Raw genomic sequence first — 19,970 nt, 5'->3', positions numbered from 1 at the left:
ATTACTATATAAAAAACAACACCAAACCAGTAACCAGGGTCATTTCTTTTGGTATCTTTCCCAAAAGCCAGTTTAAAGTGAGAACATCTCTGGCTCTTACCCTTTTCTTTCCCGAATGCCTAAGAAATACTAAACTTATATTTAAGGAGAGGTTCTGAAATCTTGGTGGGCTTTGTTTTAGGGTTTTTATCTGCGTAATGGGAATGCTAGTCCATAGAAAAGCTAATCACCAACATTGACCAACTTCTTGAAAACAGGCTATTCAGTCTGAAAACACATTTGGACAGTGAAACCCAGGCCAATCACTTCCACTGACTGAGAAGCTTGTACAGTGCAGACACTCTCTTTGGTACCAGTGTTATCATTCTCTCCCCTTTTCTTTCTTTCTTCTTCATCTTTTTTTTTTTTAATGCTCTGTATACAATACAGAAGAATATAAAATAAATACAATAAGGTGTACAATATAGACACCTAATCTGGAATTTTCCTAATTTCAAGATGACAGCCACTAACTCAGTACAAAATTATTGCTCCACACATACTTTGAAATACTTTTTTTCAGGAATATGAGCATTATGACTGGGAAGGAAACTTTTACCTGATAGAATCCAACAAATTATACACAGTATGACTTTTGATTACTTTCCTTTTCCAAACCACTTAAACAATTGATTAACTTATTCGACCAAGCCACCAAGGTGTTGTTTCAAGCCCTGCAAGTTGTTTACTGAAAACAAACCATTCCAAATAACAGCCTGAGCCCAGTTTCCTCATGCTACAAGACACAATCGTGTCTGCCTGTAACCTTGAACCCTACACTGGTCTGCAGGCTCCGCACTACATCCGATGCTCATTTGTCAGGGCATAAATAGACAACACGAAAAACAACAAACAAGTTGATTTTTACAGATTGCTCTTTTGCAGTCTACAGACAGACATCCTGTAAAATATTATACATACGCTGGAAAATTTTGAATGGAGGCTTCCTGACCTTCACTGTTTTCAAGTATTTAAAGAATCTGTAATTTGTACTAAATTATCTGACATCCTACATCAACAAATGTATCATTCTGCCTGCTTCCTGTTGTTCTAGAATTTAAGCATTTATTTAAGCATGATTAAAAAAAAACCCCAAACACAAAGTGTACTTGACAAACTATTAACTGCTCTCTATATTGTGTGAAATCAAAATACTATCACTTCAGACTTTTGTAAAGAGTTATAAAAGTGGATTTGGAAACTGAACTAGTGGAACACATTATTATGCCAATATGCCATTCTTGAATTACTGGACACAAGAAAAAGCTTAATAGACAAAATAATCCATAACTTAGCCAGACTAATCCAGGAAACGGGTCAACAAAGCCTGAAAAGCCTTTCTGAAAGGCCACTGGAGACTGCATAGTGCAAGTTCTGTGCCAGGCAGTGTCAAGCTCTAAAGATAGCTAGGAAAAAAGTAGAGAAAAACAAAACTCTTTTCATTTTTATTTTTAGATGTGGCTGCATAGCACAGCTAATGAACAAAATACAAGCTTAATTAATAATAAGAGGCAACAATTGTACTCAATACTCTTATAGGTAATTCTTGCCAAATGGCATTCGTTTGTCCACCCATAAATTACACGGTATCTCCAATCAGCTACATAGAGTTAAACCCAAAAGACTGTTATGTCACTCAGTTCAGGATCAATTCATACTTAGATAAGTATGCAGGTCAGTTATTGGAGCAGGACTGCACACTACACCATTAAATCATAGCCAAGCTTGCTCACAAATGGAGAGCAATGTAGCCGTGCCAGCAGAGAGCTTTGTGAGGGTTAATTTATCCTGCTTTCTGGCTGGGCACCAGAGAACATGAGTCAGACAAGTACCCCAAGAGATTAAATTATGTGGTCGCTGTCAGAGGCAGGAGGAAGGAAGTCTCTACACCACAGACCCTTCAGCTGAGACTCCCTCAAAGAATTAAACATTTCATGAATAACACATTCATGCTGATTTCTGAGCCCATAGAAGCAAACAGGGGTGTGACACTCAGTGCTGAAACCAACCTCCATTTCTAGAGAAACACTTTTGATTTTGGAACTGCCATGAAGGCAATTCAGAATCTGAACCACGAATGCTCCACATAAGAAAGGTCAGAAAGAAGGTTTCTCTACAAACCAGCCTTTGGGGGGTGGTGGGAAGAGGTAAGGAAAAGGAGGACCAGACAGAAAGATGCTGGTATAAATGCCATAAACTCCAACTGATCATTGAACAGAATATCAAAGAAAATGTAAAACCAGGGATATATATATATATAAGATGTCTTCAGCTGATGAATAAATATTCCAACAGCTATCACTCCCCCCAAGTTCAACAGTATCCACTGTGTTCTGCCTACACTGTGTCAAGCAGATGATCGTCATGCAAACCCTAAATTACACAGGCACAAGGAAACAGGGATTAAGCACAGTGTATGATCTGCTTAGGAGGACACTCAGTGATGCCTGTCATTTGCATGTTGATATGACTTCATTATTGCCAATTCAATTAAATCTCTCTGCAGACCTACTTAAAGAAGCTGCAAAAGCCCTTTGGATTTCTTGAGCCTTCAAATACAACTCTGCCAATACACTGAGGGAACACGATTACCAACTTTTTCAGAGACAACGATAAAACTAAGGACAATTATTAATAGAAGATTTAGGTAACAAGATTTTCATCCCTGAAAAAAAGAAGTGCAATAACATTTCTTATGCACATTTTAAAGCTACACATATTCAAAGGTAGACTGATAGCTCAAGGTAACTATGACTGCATTAAGTGGATTTTCTCAACAAATTAGAAAAGACAAAGGAAGGTAAAACAGACATATAATTGTTTCATATACAGAAAGTATTCACATGGCAGGGAGGCAAATGCCAAATTTACATGAAAGCAGTAAGCTGAATTACACAAACATAACCTGCATCACCAATTAAAGCCTTGTTACTGACTGCATGTCTGGCCCATACAGACAGGTTAGGTTTGACAGGTGGTACAAAAAATAGATTTAGTTACTTTATTTTCAATGTTGGGTTTGTATTTTTTTCTTTTTTTTTTTTTTTACTGAACACACATCAAAACCACACTCTAGAAAAGAATAAATGCCTAAAGAATGTCAAAGTAGGTTTCCACAAAAAATATGCTGTTAAGGGGAAGATAATCTTCTCTTATGCAAAGAGGGTGGCAAGCAATACTTCTCAATATTGAATTGTTAACTATGAGGTTAAACCAGAAGTTTTTGTTCTCTTTCTGTCTGTCTGTATATGTATGCAGGTGTTAACATTTTAACAGCCTACTCTGTTGAAATATGATTTTTGATTTCACATCTCATCTTCTCCTTAGTTATTCAGTTATCTAGTAAGGTAATTAAAACAGGACACTATTTGTTTTGGATGTTTATCCCATAAATATCTACTATTGAAGCCCTGAGAAAAATACTAAGTAGAGGTAAACAGTAATCCTGTACAAAACTAATATCAGCATACAGAATTTCTGTGTAACCCTCACAGGCCCACACGAACCAAAACTCAATTAAATAATTCTGCAAAAGAATTTTGAGTGGACTGGGATAATGGATACACACCAGTGACTTGAAATGCTGCCCAATTTCCCTGAGTAGAGGTGGAAGAGTGCTACGTATTTCCATATTTCATATTTCCTTCTTTTATTCTTTAGAACTGCCCTTTCAAGAAACATGAATTTATTGTTTGTACCAAATATTTTGTGAAACCTTTTCTACCACATACATCAAGAGATATGTTGGAAAAAAAAAGCACATCTTATAAAAAAATATTTATAGCGGTTTGATTAGCCAAAATTATCTATCTTTATTCTAAAATTGTAATTTATTAAATTATTTGCAACTCCTGATGTATTTAAGTAATCAAAAATATATAGAGCAATTTTCCAGCTCTCCAAATTGATTCATATATGGTAAACTGTCTGAAAGTTAAGGAGGATTTCTGTTCAGCCATCAACAGACATTTTAAAGTTCAGAAGTTTAAACTTCAAAAGAAGCATTTAAAGCTTTTGAACACCCCCCTTTGCTTTTAAAACTTCATGTCAGAAATCAGGAAAAACATCACAACAAAGAAATATTAACTTCTCTGACCACAGATTCAAAGCTGTGGTAGGATGAATAAGAAAGCAAAGTCATAGCCATGACTTTTTAGAGACTACTGGAAACGATTCTGCACATAAGCTAATTGGCTTAATTGCATGGTGATGTGTGCTGGCACATCATAGAGCCTGATCTGGACACCCTAATCTTTATTTACTCATAGGTACAATGTGAAAAATCAGAATTTCTGAAAATACAAAAGCATATGTTATGTGTATGGAATCAGTATATTTAGCTTTCGCCAACCCATGAAGTGTACGAACCACTTAGTGACTTTTTACTTTGATGAATATTTTTTTTCATCTTCACAGCTACATAAAACAGTCTCAAGTGATCTGCAATGACTAATTTCAGTTTAATATTCACGTACATAAAACATTTATGTACATAAAATTTCAAAAGCAAGTATTTCACCCATAGGTAAGAATAAGGAAGAACAGATAGGCAAAATAGAGAATTAAACCCACAAAATTATGGGTAGCTGCAATATGAAAAAGAATTGTATAACACATGGGAAAGACTGCCATGTGTTATGGATTGTAAGATATTCTTAGTAGAAATTCTGCAAATTAAATCCTGATGGAACAAATGCATACTCGTAATTTGACTGGATTCATTCAAAGCAGAAAAATGTCCTTTAACAAAACAACGTCCTGCAAGGGTAATACCATTAGGATCCTTAGAAAGACAATATCTAAGAATGAGGAGAGTGTTGTCATTCTTGAACTGTACACAGGAAAAATGGTCAAGGATACACAAGGAACTACAAACATACCTGTTTCCTGCCAAAGGACTACAAAGTCTTTCTCAAGGAACTCATAGCCACTGAAGCATTACATTAACGGAACCAAATAAATGCAAAGACAACGAGAACGGACGTGGCTGATCAGGATATTCTGTTAGAGCTGCCTTCAGCCACTGCTGGCTGATATTCATGGAGCATAAAAAGACAAATATTCCATTGAGGAAACTGTGAAACACTATGAACATCAAAAATTTTTAAAATCACTTTATTTTCTTCAAAGATCACGCTCGGATTCTCTGCAAAACATTCAGCAATCTTTAAAAATTCTTTCTTTCTGAAATTGTCTCAGATTCTCCTGACCCCCCTGAGATAGTGATACTTCAGCTCAAACTAAAGAGCAATGCTTTAAACATGATTTTATAAGAACAAATATATAGAAGTAAATGCCTACAGAACTGTTTTTCTCTTCTTCTCACCACAAGCATTAATACTAAAGTTTTGAAAATTATAGTTTTGCAAGCTCTTATGATTTAACAGCTACCAAGTTTGCTTTAGAATAGTGAGAAGTTATACCAGCACTCATACCAGCAAAAGTAGGAAGAAAAGCAATCTGTTCTCAGCAGGATCTTTTTCAGTATTTTCTATAAGCAGAGGTAAGCTTCTTTGGCCTTTCTGAAATTTGCTTGCTTATTTATTAGACATTTGCTTTTTGGAGTTTACATTTTGCTCACCTCTGGAAAACAGTAATTTGTTTACACTCTTCTGAGAGGTGTTTTCTGAAGTCCTGCTGCAAATAGAAAATTACTCTCTTCTCAGATATCTCAAAACAAATTTTCACTTAATAGTTGAAATAAATTTCACCAAATTGTTATAGAGCAAACAGCAGTCTATAATTTTACTATTTTTCCGCTTATTTGAAATGTTTCCTTTAAAAAACCAGCTCATTAACTATAGCACTTTATCAAATACACAGCTTCAAGTTTATTTACTTGTCAGATAACTTTTCTTTCTCAGATTTATAATTTGCTTAAAATAAACTACTGCACATTTTGTCTCATTAAAAGAGTATTACAAGTTCGGACTGGATAAAAAGTAAGCGAGCATCTTATGTCACATGCCTTGTTTTTCTGCAAAACAGTGAATGCTGCAAGAAATATTGGACACTGCCTTGAACCCTTTTCAGGATCCTGCCTACTGACAGCTGCCACCACAGCACCAGCACTACAGGGGTCGCTCACACAGCTCTCCGGGTACCCACACATGACAAGCAAACAAAAAACTGAGCAGCACCTCCTGAAGGGATAGTTTTGACATTACCTGACTGGAATCTGCTCTAATGGCTGTCACTGAAAGAGATGATCTTATCCCACCCACACACCACTGCTGCTTTCCTTACACCTGCAGCAAAGCTCACAAGAGTGAGTGAGTTCAGACTGGAAGAGGGATGGATGTGTTCCTGTTGCAACACTTGGTTATTAGAATGATTTAACCGCAGCATCAAACCACAACCTGAGACTGCTGACAGAAAACAGATGTGATTCTCCCTCCTTCCACCCTCCAAATACTTTCTGTTAACTTGGTGAGATAAAATAGCTCAGCACGGCTGAGTCAAGCACCACTTTGGCACAGGAGATGGGGCAGCACTGTGCAACTGGAACTGGACATTCCAAACAGGACCATCTGCCTGACAGTTCATGTTGCTGGGGAAATGAAGCCTCAGTGACTGTCTACAAAGTGCCACGACTGGGAAATGCAGACCATTCCCTGTACAAAATTCAGTATGACAATATACCTTTATTTCCTACAGCATCTAAAAGAATACTTTCCCTTTGTTCTGCTGTTGCAGCAGTAAGGGCCCATTAGCAGTAAATGCCACATCAAATCCCTTGGTAATCTATTTGTTCTTTGACAGACTACACAAATCTACTTGGAAAGGACTACACAAATCTACTTGGAAAGCTCAAATGGCAAATTCTCTTTTGCTGGGTTATGGAGCTAATTGCAGCTCGCTGCCCAGTGGGATTTTAACTGAAACTACAACATAAGCCAGCAGTATCCACTCATGGAGCACATGATGCCAGGTTCCATAGTCTGGAGACTATACAAATTTATTAAGGTCAGAGACTGATTAGAAGTTTATATACTTCAATAAAACAGTCTTAATTTAATTACACATGCTTCTAAGATCCCCAAAAAGTCATAAATGTTCCCATCACATGATACATGAAGTTTCATGGAAAGAGAAGAAATTCAGTGAGTTGGGTAACAAGTTTGAAAACAACCTTGATAGAGGTAAAAAACTTCTGGTTTGTACAGCTGAAATCTCATAACAAACATAAGATGTGGAAAGGGCACCACATCAATGCTTAGTGCATCTGCCAGTTAAAGGTATTACTGTACTGAAAATGCTGCCTTTGGTCACTTCATATGCTCTGCAGATTAAATTTCTCATTGCTTCGCTGCCCTACAGAATGAAATATTAGAACATAAACCACTCTTGCTCTGTGTCAAAGACATCAGGATTTTCTTAGTCAACAAGTATAAGCCAGCTCACGTGCTGACTGTGCAGTGACCCTTCCATAATATCTCCCAGCCATATAAATACACATATATATTTATCAGGAATGTCTTTTCCCATTTATACAGTAATTTGGTGTTGTCATCTGTTGGCATAAAGTACACTACGAGAGACTGAACATTGTATCTCCCCTAAACCAGAATTAAAATAAAGAGAAACTATTATATGACAGAAAACATTCCTCAAAGTGTCAACAAATGCAGCCAAAAGCAAAAATTCTGGGTATTTTAATATATATTGGATTTAGAAATGTGGGACTGAAGGGTCTATAAACAGTGAAAGAGTCCAGCCTTTTGCCATCATGACTGCATCAGACAACCCCAAATTGATCAAGCTTCATCTTAAATATAGTGATAGTGCTTTCCATTACTAATCAAAACAGAAGGTGTTTCAGAATTTTTCTTGCCCTACATTTAGAAACCATCTTTTAACTTCCAGCCTTAATTGATTCATGACCTTTTTTTATGAGCCTGTTCTTGGTGCTCCCTTTTTTCTGTAACTTATGAATTCTCTCTGAACAATACTGATGTAAAAAGCAGCACATGGTAATGCATATAGTCTATGATACAGAGCAAAATAGAAAGATAAAATACAGCAGAAAAATCTAACACTGTTCAAAACGCAGCCTCTAAAAGCCAATATCATCTATAATATGACCAATATTTTAAATATTTCTTTCAGGCTCTAAGTTATTTTGGGATTTAGGTTTTCTAAAGGAAGCTACATTTTTTAAGCAGGAGAACTACTTTAAATTTAATTCAGAGTAAAAATGTAAAGCATAGCATGTCCTACGAGTATAGTGAATTTAAAAAATAGCTACCACAAAAATAAGCTAATTTTAGGAACACTATAATTCAGTTTTTTGCCTTTTGATTTAATAGGTATTTTCTAACAATAATGGGAAAATTTTATTTTCATTTTGTTATATAATCTTATAAAATTTATATGAAATGTATTTGAAAACACTATACAAAGAGTCATTGGTTGTTTTTCCATTAAGTAAAAAATGACAACTCGTGCCATAAAAATTTTAACCACAAAAGTAGTAAGTTCTGGCTTCCTATTGGTTTTTGAACATGGTTCAGTATAAGATCCACCTATCTTAGGAACTATTTGAGGTCTATCTGAACAAGAATTGGCTGAGCTATATATTCAAAGTGGACTGCTAAAGATGAAGTCATGTGCCAAAATTTGATTTCTTCCTCAGGATCAAACTACAGCAGGAAGAAGTGGTGCAGAACTATAACTCTTGTAGGACTCGCAAAGCTTGATTTTTAGCATCGAAGGGATCAAAACTTACTGTGAAGAACTAATACCAAAATATCAACTCAAGACTTTTAGAACATAAGCAGAGAAAACTGAAGAACCACCAGCTGCCAGGGATCAGCACTGGCATACTGCTCCATAACAGAAAGCAAAGCAGGTGCCAAGTACGGAACAAGGTGGGAAGGGGCAGTGCCCTCACCAAAAAGTGGTGGAGTCCCACGGTACCCAGAGAAAGATGAGTTGGGTAGGTCTGTTGACAGCAGCAAGGTTCAGCCAAAAGTTGAGATAGCCAGACAAAGCCACAGTGATGAGGAAGGTCTGAGGTCAAGCCAGGAAGTCAAGTTGGAATGGCAAGGTGAGGACCAGGTCCAGCAAAGGCAGCCAGGTCAGTCACGGTGACGAAGAAGAGCTGAGACCAAGCCAGGATGTCCAATCCATGGGTAAGGATCTGGTGTGTTGCCTGGGCAAGTATTGCTGCAACATGGCTTGGGCAAGGACCTGAGCTTAAGTACAGCCCCCTGCACTTCCCATCCCTCACGCAGCTCTTTCCTCAGCAGCCTGAGCCAAGGTCCCACAGCTGTGCCACATCAGGGCTGACCTGGAGCACAGGCAGCTCATCGCGGCAAGGAGGGGCTTGGGGGGCTGGCCATGTGCTCAGGGCCCTGACATGAGCTTTCAGAGGAAATACTTGTAAGAACCAAGGACAGAGCCCGCTAAACTATCAGCCTATTTCATGTCTTCTGAGAGCAGAACATATACTGAATGATATTGGCACAACTACAGAACCATTTAAAAAAGTATAGGTTTCAGCTAGTTAACCAAAACTATGAAGTGTAAGTCTATCAGTTTAAAATCCCTCTACACAAACAAATATCTACTTCCAGACAGAGTTGGAGCAGTGTACTTTTAATAAAAAATAATTAAAATAATGCTGCTCTAATTAAGACCTTTCCCCAAAAAAATTTTTGAACACAAAGCAATTTTAGTAAATTTATTATATGAAAAAAAACCCAACCAAAACCCTCCATCAATTCTTCATTAGTTTCTAACAAATCTGAGAAATGAGAATTTCTTTTACTTCTGTACACTTTGATACACAATCCCAAATAATTACAAACGGGTATGATAGTTAATATATGATCCTATCATTAGGTTTTGACTGGATTTATCACCACAGAGCAGTAACGGGTTTTGGCTCCATGACTCCTTAAACCAATAAAAGTCATCACTGTCAGTGTCACCCCATGGAAATATGTGGAAAACGATTCACTTCTATTTGCTTGTTCTATTTGCTTTGCTTGTTGATTAATTATTTAATTTTAGGCAGCTCTCTATGGTGTCAGAGAAGTATCTGCTCTGATGCAAAAGGAAAGGCAAGAATATGCAAGCAGGGAGAAAGATAACACTCCAAACTTCTCAAGTCTCAAGTCATAGTGCTGAAATACCACTACACTAATAGCAGAGTGGAGCATTTTAAAGTGTTTGTATTGAAGTACTTCCCTTCTTAGCAACTCTGCCATCATCAAAAACATTTGCCCTAGTATTTATATTTTGTGCAACTTTATTAATCTTTAGAAGTTCAATCAATCAATCACTTTTGATATCTGGAATTAAATATATTTAATGACACAGCAGTCTTCAACTATATTATATTATTTTTGAAGTACCTGTTTTTAGAGGCTTCATATACACACACAATTTCTAGTTACAAATATTTAAAGATACACAAAAAGGTTGAAGGATAACGTTGTTTAGCACTTTAAGTTACATCATAGTTTGGACAAATCAAAGACAAGTTTGTCAAGCAATCTGGCTCAACCTGGCATTATCATTCATCTTCATGCAATTCCATCTATTGAATCTCTGTTCTGCACAGCCCTGGATTCCAAAAGACCCTTACCTTGTGTCTTTGAATCCAGAAGATTCAAAGTAGAATTTACTTCAAAGTTTCATTTTTGCCACTCCAAATACTACTTTATTTTTAACATAAAGTCAGAGTTCTATTGAAAATACTTGAGTGGTGAATTTAAGATATGAGGAGGAAGACAAGCACAGACAAACTGAACAGAACAGAGGAAATAAGGGAATAGGAAAACAGTCCTGATATGAGACTAAACAAGAAGGAAAAGAAGGAAAACCCTTTTGTCTTTGATTAAGTGTTTGGAAAGGAGAGAGAAACATTAATTCTTCTGGAAAATAAATTTTCATAATTGTTCTGCCCAGTTTAGCAGTGTGAATTATGCTACTAGTCCTTGACACGTGCAAAACTTAAAAGTGCTGGTTAAACCTTAGGTTTGCTCTGCTGCTTAGGTCCCTAATATAATTTTTGTCTTGGGTTCTTTGGAAAAAACCTGCCTCTTGGGGAGATGGAGGTGTATGTCTCAGATTCAAATGACTGAATGCGTCAGTGCCAAATTACCATACGGAGAAGGCAAATAGGGTTGGAGCTTGGAGAAAAGAGCTTAAGGCAGAAGTCCAGAAATGTACTGTTAATACAGTGATAGAGAAATATAACCTAAATCTCCTTTGAGCCTGAAGAAGGCTCCTGCATTTGAAGCTTCTATAGATACCTGCCATCTTTCTAACAGACAAGAAGAGTATTGGAAGTCTTCTATCTACCACAGATAATTTTTAAAAGTAACTTTATAATTCCTGTTTTTCCACCTAATCCTTCGTTGATTAAATAATTTCTAGTGATCCAGCTAAAGGCCTGGTTTTTGTCATATTATTCCTATATATTACCTTTTTTTAATGAAAAGGAAAAAAAGAATGTATGATTTAAAATGTCAAACACTGCTGTTCCTTATTATCAAGCTTAAAACCTTTGGGGATGTTTTTCCCAACTGTAGTTTAACGCCTAAATAAAAATAAGGTCTGTTTCCAGATCTGCTGTGGACAGGGAGGGTCATCTGCTGACACGGTATTATCCTGCCAAGCAGAAAAAGCATGATGAGAATACTATTGCACAATATTTCTCAAAATAAATGTTGACATTACTTTTGTATCTATTCATAGTGATAAATTTTGTCTTGCTGCCCATCTTCCTCAAAGAAAGAGCTATTTTTAAAAAGGTGATTTATGCAGTTCACAAATATTTTTCTAGCTACCCTTCACTTTTCTATTAGTAATTTAGATAGGACTAAGTGACTCGTACCAGAAGAGAAATAACTGAACGTGTTGTTACTTGACAAAAGGTCTAGTCAATATTTGTGTCCTATTTGATGGGATAACAGCTGTCACTGAAGTTATAAACACAATACTGGACAACAGGAGTAGAATGTTTAAGCCCAGGTTGTAGAGACAAATACACATTAAGCTCTTGTTCAAATGGGACAAGAGAAGTAGAGTGAGTGTGAATATTGTTACAAAAAGCACAAAAACTTCTGACAAGTTCAACTATGATCTCCAGCAGAAAAGATTAGGCCTTATCTTAGGTTCATCAAAGGGATGAACCAATAGGTTCTACCACATTCTTCAGGACTCACTGTCTTTAACTCTTCCTAAGACTACAGGAAAAGTGAGAATTTATTTAAAACACTGTTCATATTTCCTGGTCCTCTTTTTATATTCAACAACCATTGTAAATGGACATATGCAGCTGTATCAACAACTTATTTTTTTTAGTAAATCCAAACAGAAATTTAGCATTAACAAGCCTTGGCACTAAGAACACGATGACAGCTCACCAGCTACATGGGAAAGGAACTTTGTGTTATTCTGTAAAGTGTGGTATACTATGGAAACACAAACATTTTCTAATCTGTGTCCTTAGAGATACAAGGCAATTTTACCATTGTACTATATCCCCAGATACTTAGATATATCAGCTGGGAACGGAGGCATATTTGAGGGGAAAAAAATCAAACTCCCCAAAACCCAAAGAAATGAAAAAAACAGTGGTCAAAAATAGGAAGTGGGAAAAGTAGCCTTCTGCAAAGCATTCAAGTAGCTGCTTTAAAAAAAAATTTACCTGCAAACTTACTTGCCTATTCTTTAGCCAGGATCAGGCCCATTCCCAAACAACTACTACCATCCTTGTCACACCAAAGAATAGGGAGACACAGAAACACCACCTAACAAGGCCACCAGACAAGCTCTTCCTCATAGTTCTTATAGTCTTGTAAAAGAGAAAATTCTGCCACAACAGAAAAGAAGGGGTACTGAGATAATTTTTTTTTTCCATGAACTTGCATTATCCCCTTCAAAGAAACAGGATGTAAGCCTATAAGCTTGTCTTTGGGAAGATTTGCCAAGTTTTATAACCACATACTTTCTTCAGTCTCTCTCTTCTTCAGGCCAGTTGAAGCATCACTAACCAGAAGAGTGAGCAACGAGAACGTTTTCCTTCTGTATCTCCCTTTCTCTCCCCCTCCTTCCGCTGATCTTCATATCCTTCTGTGCACTGTAACTGCAAAGGGCCTCTGATAGGCGTGGGCTTACTGACTCATACTTCTCACAAGCCACCAAAAAGCAAGAAAGACAGAACTCCAAACATTTACTGGAAGTTGGGGAAGAAAGGCAGAAGAGCAGCAAAACCACAGAAACCAGACAGCAAAAAGGCTAAAGGAGTATAGAAAAAGAAAGATGAGATGGTAGATAAAGAGTAAATCAGGGGTATAGGTACTGGAAAGTGTATATGAGCTAATAAGGAATGACACAAATTCAAAATATAAAGGTAAAGGATCTTTGATTGGTAGCACAACAGTCTAGGAGTTTTGGTTACAGGACTCTCCAAACTCTTCAGTACTCTGCTACAGTAGATTTAGGGAGTTACATGACATCCATCTGCATGTATTAACCCATTAATAAAATGTGGTTAATAATATTAACTTAAACCCTATGTGTGTGAAAGAAATTTTAAATTCTCATATGAAAGTTTTACAATTCATTTTTATACACAATGACAGAAATTTTAAAAAACTTGCCTTGCAAAAAACGCTCTTTCTAAGAAACCACGAGGAAGAGATGGTTTTCTCTTCCACATATTTACATTCCACTCCATCTTTACACAGTTTCTCTGTATAAATCTGATGCTTACAATGACTTTTCAGATTATTTGCCTTCCTGAGACCGATCCAGTGACGAAATGCTACAATCACAACTTACCATACACAAAAGCCAAGTGCCACAAGACAGGGTAGTTAACCTATATAAGCACTAGCTGAGAGCCTCACTTTCTTTGACATTTTTGGAACTGTGAATCTATAGCAACTTTCATCTACAACTGCCTAAATCAAACTGCCTCAACTTAGTTATTACATACCATATTTACCAAACAAAACATACTGTACATACGGTACCTCACACCACATTCTGTGTCTTCAGAAAAGGGGGAAAGTTGTTGGGCCTACCCACATTTAAAACATTGCCTGCAATCTGATCAGAGTAATCCTAATGAATCTTGACATGATAAGTCAACTAAAAACCTCAGGGACTGTGGTGAAGCTAAGTAACATCTATACGCCATGTTAGCCATATTTCTTTAATTTAAACTACTATCAGCAAAATTATAACATCCCTCTTGGAATAATATTCTTCTTGGAAAGATACAATTAAATATTCTTAGTAGCAGGTGGCCTTGGGCTCATCAGATCTGAGACTGCTTTCTGTGACATAAACTTCTACTGTTCTTCACTACTCTTTTTCTGTCTTCTATTCATTCTTACTGTCCATTTATGAAAAGAATGGATGACCAAAACATATTCTGAGGCCATTTGATTACTTGAGATTAAACATGAGATCCACAGGTTCAGAAAAGATTATTAATTGTGCCCTTATCCATGGCTGCTACAAGTTTGTGCTTCCAAGTCACTTTACAAACCAATGGAATGAAGACTAACAGAGCATTAAAATTTAATGAATTTAATGACAGACAGGAGATTAGTATGGAGGTACCCAGGCAACAGCGACACAACACTGTAATTGTGATGAACAAGTAAGCATTTGATGAGGATTGTGTTAGATCATCTTATTGAAAGATAAGGAATAAGAGATAACAACAGAAGTATATGAATTCCACATAGTTACTCGAACCTGTACATGGTGTCCTTTCCACTAACCTTTTCAGTTACACCAGCTTCATTACCAACCTCCTTGGTTTTCTTTGGAGTTTGTACAGTACCAAAAGGGGGGGAATCTTTTTACATTAATGCTTTTGCAATTAAATAGAGGCCAGGCTCACTTCTGTTCCCAGTACATTTGCAGACATTAGATGGTGGGGTTGGACTAAATGGCTAAAGGTCCCTTCCAACCCAAACTATTCCATGATTCTTTAATACTGGAGATAACTTACCACAGGCAGGATGTACAAAAAGGTTCTATGAATGTCTCATTAAGGGATAAAAGCCCTATTAGTCATTTTTTCATTCAAAAGAAATTAATATTTACCATGTAGCTTTCTTGGCACACGATTAGAACTGAATTAGAACAGAAAATACCTCATTCTGTAATTTAAAAAAATATATTTTTTTCAAAGCAGACCTAGACATACCCAGTTGCTGAAAGAGAAGAGCCACACTGGTGCCTGTAACAGGAAGGCTATCATGTAGAGGAGTCTGTATCAGTTGTCGGTCCCCAGCTCCCAAAGAAAACAATTTCTGTAGAAACAATTTTTTAAAAAATTTAATTTAATTTATATAGAAAAAACAAGCTGTCGTCATACAGATAAGTGATTATTACTGCAAAAATTATCTGTTTTGTACACAGAAATTTAAAGTCCATACGAATAATTGAATTGACAAAAAGAGATCTGAAATATAACTTGAGGACAGTGATATGTCTCCTTGAATGTATAACATCATGGTGTTTCCCTTGCATTTACACTGAATTAGTTAAATAGTTATGGCTTTGAGGGCAGTTAATAGCACATTTCTAATAACACAAAAGGTTTAAAACCCATTTAAATCAGAAAAATGTATATTATTACTAACTGACTGAATTTCTTTGCTATCTGCTGTCTGGATCCATGTACTAACTATGAACATATTTGTGATATGTGGGTATTGGAGAGGACAGTTTTGCTATTCCTGTGTTCCTGCTCTGCACACTAAAATAGAATTAAAACCTCAGTTACCTTTCCAGAACAAGAACATATCTCCCTTGAGGGAGGCAGGAAATGGGAGTGAAAGGAATGCACTGGTGTATCACATCCCAAACAGCATTGTAATTGCAAAATAACCTTGCTTTCTTCTGGGTAAATCCACATGACAGTCAAGCAGTGAGTGATTTCAAGCAGTTACCTCTAAGCAGTAACTCCCATGGGCTGGGGGGCATTTCTGTACAAGCACTAAGTGTGGTACATCCCCACTCTGTGTGGCAGCAAAGATGTTGAATGTATGAAGGCAGCAAGCTCTAGCTGCTGCACAGCAGGTATTTGAAACCAAAATGCTCCCCAGAAAAACAAGCCCCTGAGCTGAAGCAGAGATGCTCTTCCTCAGCACACCTGGATGCAGGTCAGTAACAGCTGATTATTTCAATGGTGGAGGACACATGAATAACCTGGGAGGCTCCTCGAGGACTTCTGAAAATAAACATCAGAAGAGTATGCCCATTCTAATTCAGACTTAGCCCTAGAAGCCTGAGGCTTAAGAAAGAAAGGAGAAACCTCAATTTCTGATTGAAATGATAGTTTGAACTGAATTAAAGTTTGAACTGAAAGTGCATGTTATTTGAAGAGAGAAAGAAGAAGGAGGAACAATCAGAGGAATATGACTTTTCCTTCCTCTTCTAGCAGAGGAAACAATCACTGAGAAAAGCTGTTTTTATGAATGGGGGAAAAAAACTAGAAATAAAAAAGGGGATAGAAGTGAAGCCAGAAGTTCCAAGTGCATCACCAAAACCTGTAATCTGAGGCTCAAATACCATTGAAGAAGAAGGTTTCTGATGAGGAGATACAATCTAATTAGTCCCCTTCAAAACCAAAAGGAAGAGAGGTGGCTGCCTGGAGAGCAAGAAAGTAGACCCTGACTAAGCCGAGAGGACATTCTGACACAACAACACTAAAAGAAATTTCAAAGCAGCCAGGCAAAAACAGAAAAGGATTAGGGATTTGTAGGATTTCAAGACTGCTGAGAATCCATAGGTTGAGTGGGAAGCTGTGCATGTACCTGACTTTCAAATGTTGCCATTTGTGTATACAGTTTCCAGGGATGTTTCATGATAAGGACCATAATTTCCCAGCAGTGTCACAGCACAAAGTGAAGGCCAAGCACATAAGACCCACCTGGTTTCTCAGAAACCCACAAATGTACAGCAATAATTTATATAAAGGAAATCAACACACAAACCTGACTTTCTGCTTACAGAAAGCATAGGTAAAAAGTAGAAAGAAGTGTATTCTCTGGAAAACTTTATTCTTATTTTTGGGCTACCAGCAATATTTAATTACCTCTGAGAAAACCACATTCGAGTTAATTTTTTTTAGCATTTCAAAAAAAATTTATGAAAATAGAAATTTAAACAAGTTACTTATGAAACAAACAGTGGAGTCCTGAACTTCATCAAGGAGAAGACATGCAAAAATGAACTGAAGGTTATGTTAAAAAATGGCACAGAAAAAAAGCCTTTAAAAAAATTCCTGTAGCAAGCAGAAATATTCCTGAACACATTACTATTAAAAACTAAACTTACACAAACTGCTTGATTTGTTAATGTGCCCTGTAAAAAGCCAACTCAGTGACAAAATTAACCCTTTGACCTTATCCTGGAATGGAATTTTTGCTGTCTTTAGAAGATAGGCCACAGGGAAAGCACTCACAGGCCACAGGGAAAGCACTCAGCTGAACTATGATCTTTTTTTCTTCAAAAATATTTCAAGAATTTATTTTTTGTTTTCTTCATAAATTAAATTAACTGGAAAAATACCCTTTTTTCCCTATTTACCTGAGACCCTCCAGAAGCAGGGACAAGGCATGAGCACAGATTTGCAATGAGAGTCTCCAGTGACACGTTCAGGCTGTCCACATACACGGTGTAGATCAGGCCAAGGCAAGCCTAGAAAGGTAGACAAAATACATCAGTCTGCTATAAGGGGGAGGCAGATGTCAAATTATTTAAATATCTACGTACATAATTTTTTAAAAATACGTTCTTCTGAATAGTTATTAATGTAGTAAAGTACTTTCCAAGTGAAGACAGAGCAATTTCCTATGGAAGCAATCCTTCATTTAAAAAAATTAGCTTGGCTGTTTAGAAGGATTGTATGTGCTGGCAGGTGTAGATATACATATATTTTAAAAGAAATTTTATGTATAATATTTTTGCTTTGTTTATTACACAAAAAGTGTTTTACTAGAAGTTACTTCTAAAAGTTATAAAAATCAACACAGCTTCAGTGCTCTGAACTCTGTGGATCTAAACCTGACTGGTTTCTAGGGTAGAACACTGATGAATCAATGAGCTTTTGAGGCTCATTTTAAGATTATTATCAATGTTCAATAATTCCATATGTTATTTAATTTACATTCTTTATTTTATTATATCGATATAAATATATTTTGACATAACAGTTTATTAACATTTCAGCATTTCCTTTTTCTTCAATGGATCCAGTTTTGATTGAGAAATCACAGACACAGCTCTAGCATTTTTACTAATAATTTAATGAAGACCATTCAACATGACATTCTAAGAAGCCTTTGGAAGAAAGGAAATAACTTTGTTCCACAGAATCCTTTTGGTGCCTTTTAACTGCTGTACCTTTGATGAATCAGCAAATATTTTAGTAATTCTCTTCTTAGAAATAATCCCAAGAGTAATTGTTAATAAAACACTTAGTTAAACAGCGAAACTCCCTGCCACGGGTTGTTGTAAAATCTAAATGTTAAGAAAGTGGACAAATTATAGAAAAAACCCCACACAACTGACACCTCTGGTTCAGGACATAATTTAACTATTATTCACATTGAACTAGCAAAGTATTTTGTAGAATTGTTTCTACAGCCAGCCCTATTCTTACATGTTTTGCTTTGCATTTGCTACAGGCCACTATCAGAGAAAAATACTGGGCTACATAGACTTTTAATCTTACTTGGTACTGTCATTCTTAATGTCTGATGACAATTGCTGAATGATTTCCTCCTTTGATCTATAAACTGAACTTTATTTGTTTCTGTTACTGTGTATTAGCTTAATAAAAACTTAAGCTTTTCATTTATCTCTGATAAGTCATATTTCATCAGCTGAGAGTAATCCAAGATTCTAAATCTCTGTCATGCATCTTAATTTGATCTGGAAGAGGCTTGGACATTTTGCCTTACATATGAAAGAAAAGTAGAATGTCACTATCAATTTACCATTATATAGTTAATCAAATATTGTTAATGTCTTGGTTTTACCTGAGCCAGTCTGATTTTGTCCTAATAATTCACTTCATTATACAGTAAACTGAGCCCAGAAAAAGCTCTATCACATCTTCTATATAGTTTTTAAACTGCCTGAAGGGTAAAAAAGCACTGCTTTAATCTACAGGGGCTACTTACTGCCACAGACATTGAATTATATCTAGTTCAGTCTTAACCAACTTTTGCTTTTAAATTCCCAAATCGATCCTGAGATGTTTTAATTCAAAAGTACTACCACAGCTACTCATTAAAAACAGATCTGTCTGCTGACATATATTATAAATGGCAATTGCAAGTTCTTTACCCTGAAAATTTCTGGATAATCTAGTCTGGACACCAAGACCAGACTTTTAGGAGCGAATACTTCTGCAGGCGGAATTAAACCAGACTCCTCTTCACCTTCAATTTCTTTTGTTCCCTTGAAAGAAGAAACACTTCAATTAATGAGCAGAAAGAAACCTCAGATGTTAGCATTCTCACAGTTTTAGAAAATAACTGCATTATTTGGAACCGGCAATGAAGTCAACTAACAAGAGCACATTCCAGGGGTTGCCTGAACTCCCTGGAAGTTTCTAGATGTAGTTCAACTTACTGAAACTCAGCCGGGAACTCGTGCACCAAGGTACCTGAAACAGTTCTCTAAGACAGCAGTTTAACAGGACAATGTTTCACATTAAATACCCCATTTCACGTTTTAGATAGTGAAGTAGACCATAGAAAGGATCCTTTCACATCAAAGTGTTAGCTGATTTACAATCAACCATGCCCCAAATACCGAAATCACGTATTTCACAAAAGAATGTTTGGTTGGCCTCCTCATATTAATATTATCCAGTTTCTTTCAGAATTTCCAAAAACATTATAGCTAAAATTATCTATAAAGTCATCTCCAGTCTG

General features: G+C 36.5%; 1 protein-coding gene across 6 annotated transcripts in view; it reads right to left on the bottom strand.

Moving 5' to 3' along the window:
- SBF2 (SET binding factor 2) overlaps positions 1–19,970 on the bottom strand; it is a 254,951-nt gene that overhangs the window by 115,224 nt on the left and 119,757 nt on the right. For all 6 annotated transcript variants that reach the window (XM_064657336.1, XM_064657335.1, XM_064657337.1 and 3 more), the window contains exons 4-6: positions 19,378–19,491; positions 17,614–17,724; positions 15,224–15,329 (exon numbers count right to left, since the gene is read on the bottom strand). In XM_064657336.1, the coding sequence (XP_064513406.1) occupies positions 15,224–15,329; positions 17,614–17,724; positions 19,378–19,491 (331 nt within the window). The remainder of the gene's footprint in view (positions 1–15,223; positions 15,330–17,613; positions 17,725–19,377; positions 19,492–19,970) is intronic.

Source organism: Pseudopipra pipra, chromosome 6 (assembly GCF_036250125.1).
Source record: "Pseudopipra pipra isolate bDixPip1 chromosome 6, bDixPip1.hap1, whole genome shotgun sequence".
Classification (NCBI taxonomy): domain Eukaryota; kingdom Metazoa; phylum Chordata; class Aves; order Passeriformes; family Pipridae; genus Pseudopipra; species Pseudopipra pipra.
The sequence above is the reverse complement of the archived record's forward strand: the minus strand, read 5'-3'. Positions and strand labels throughout refer to the sequence as shown.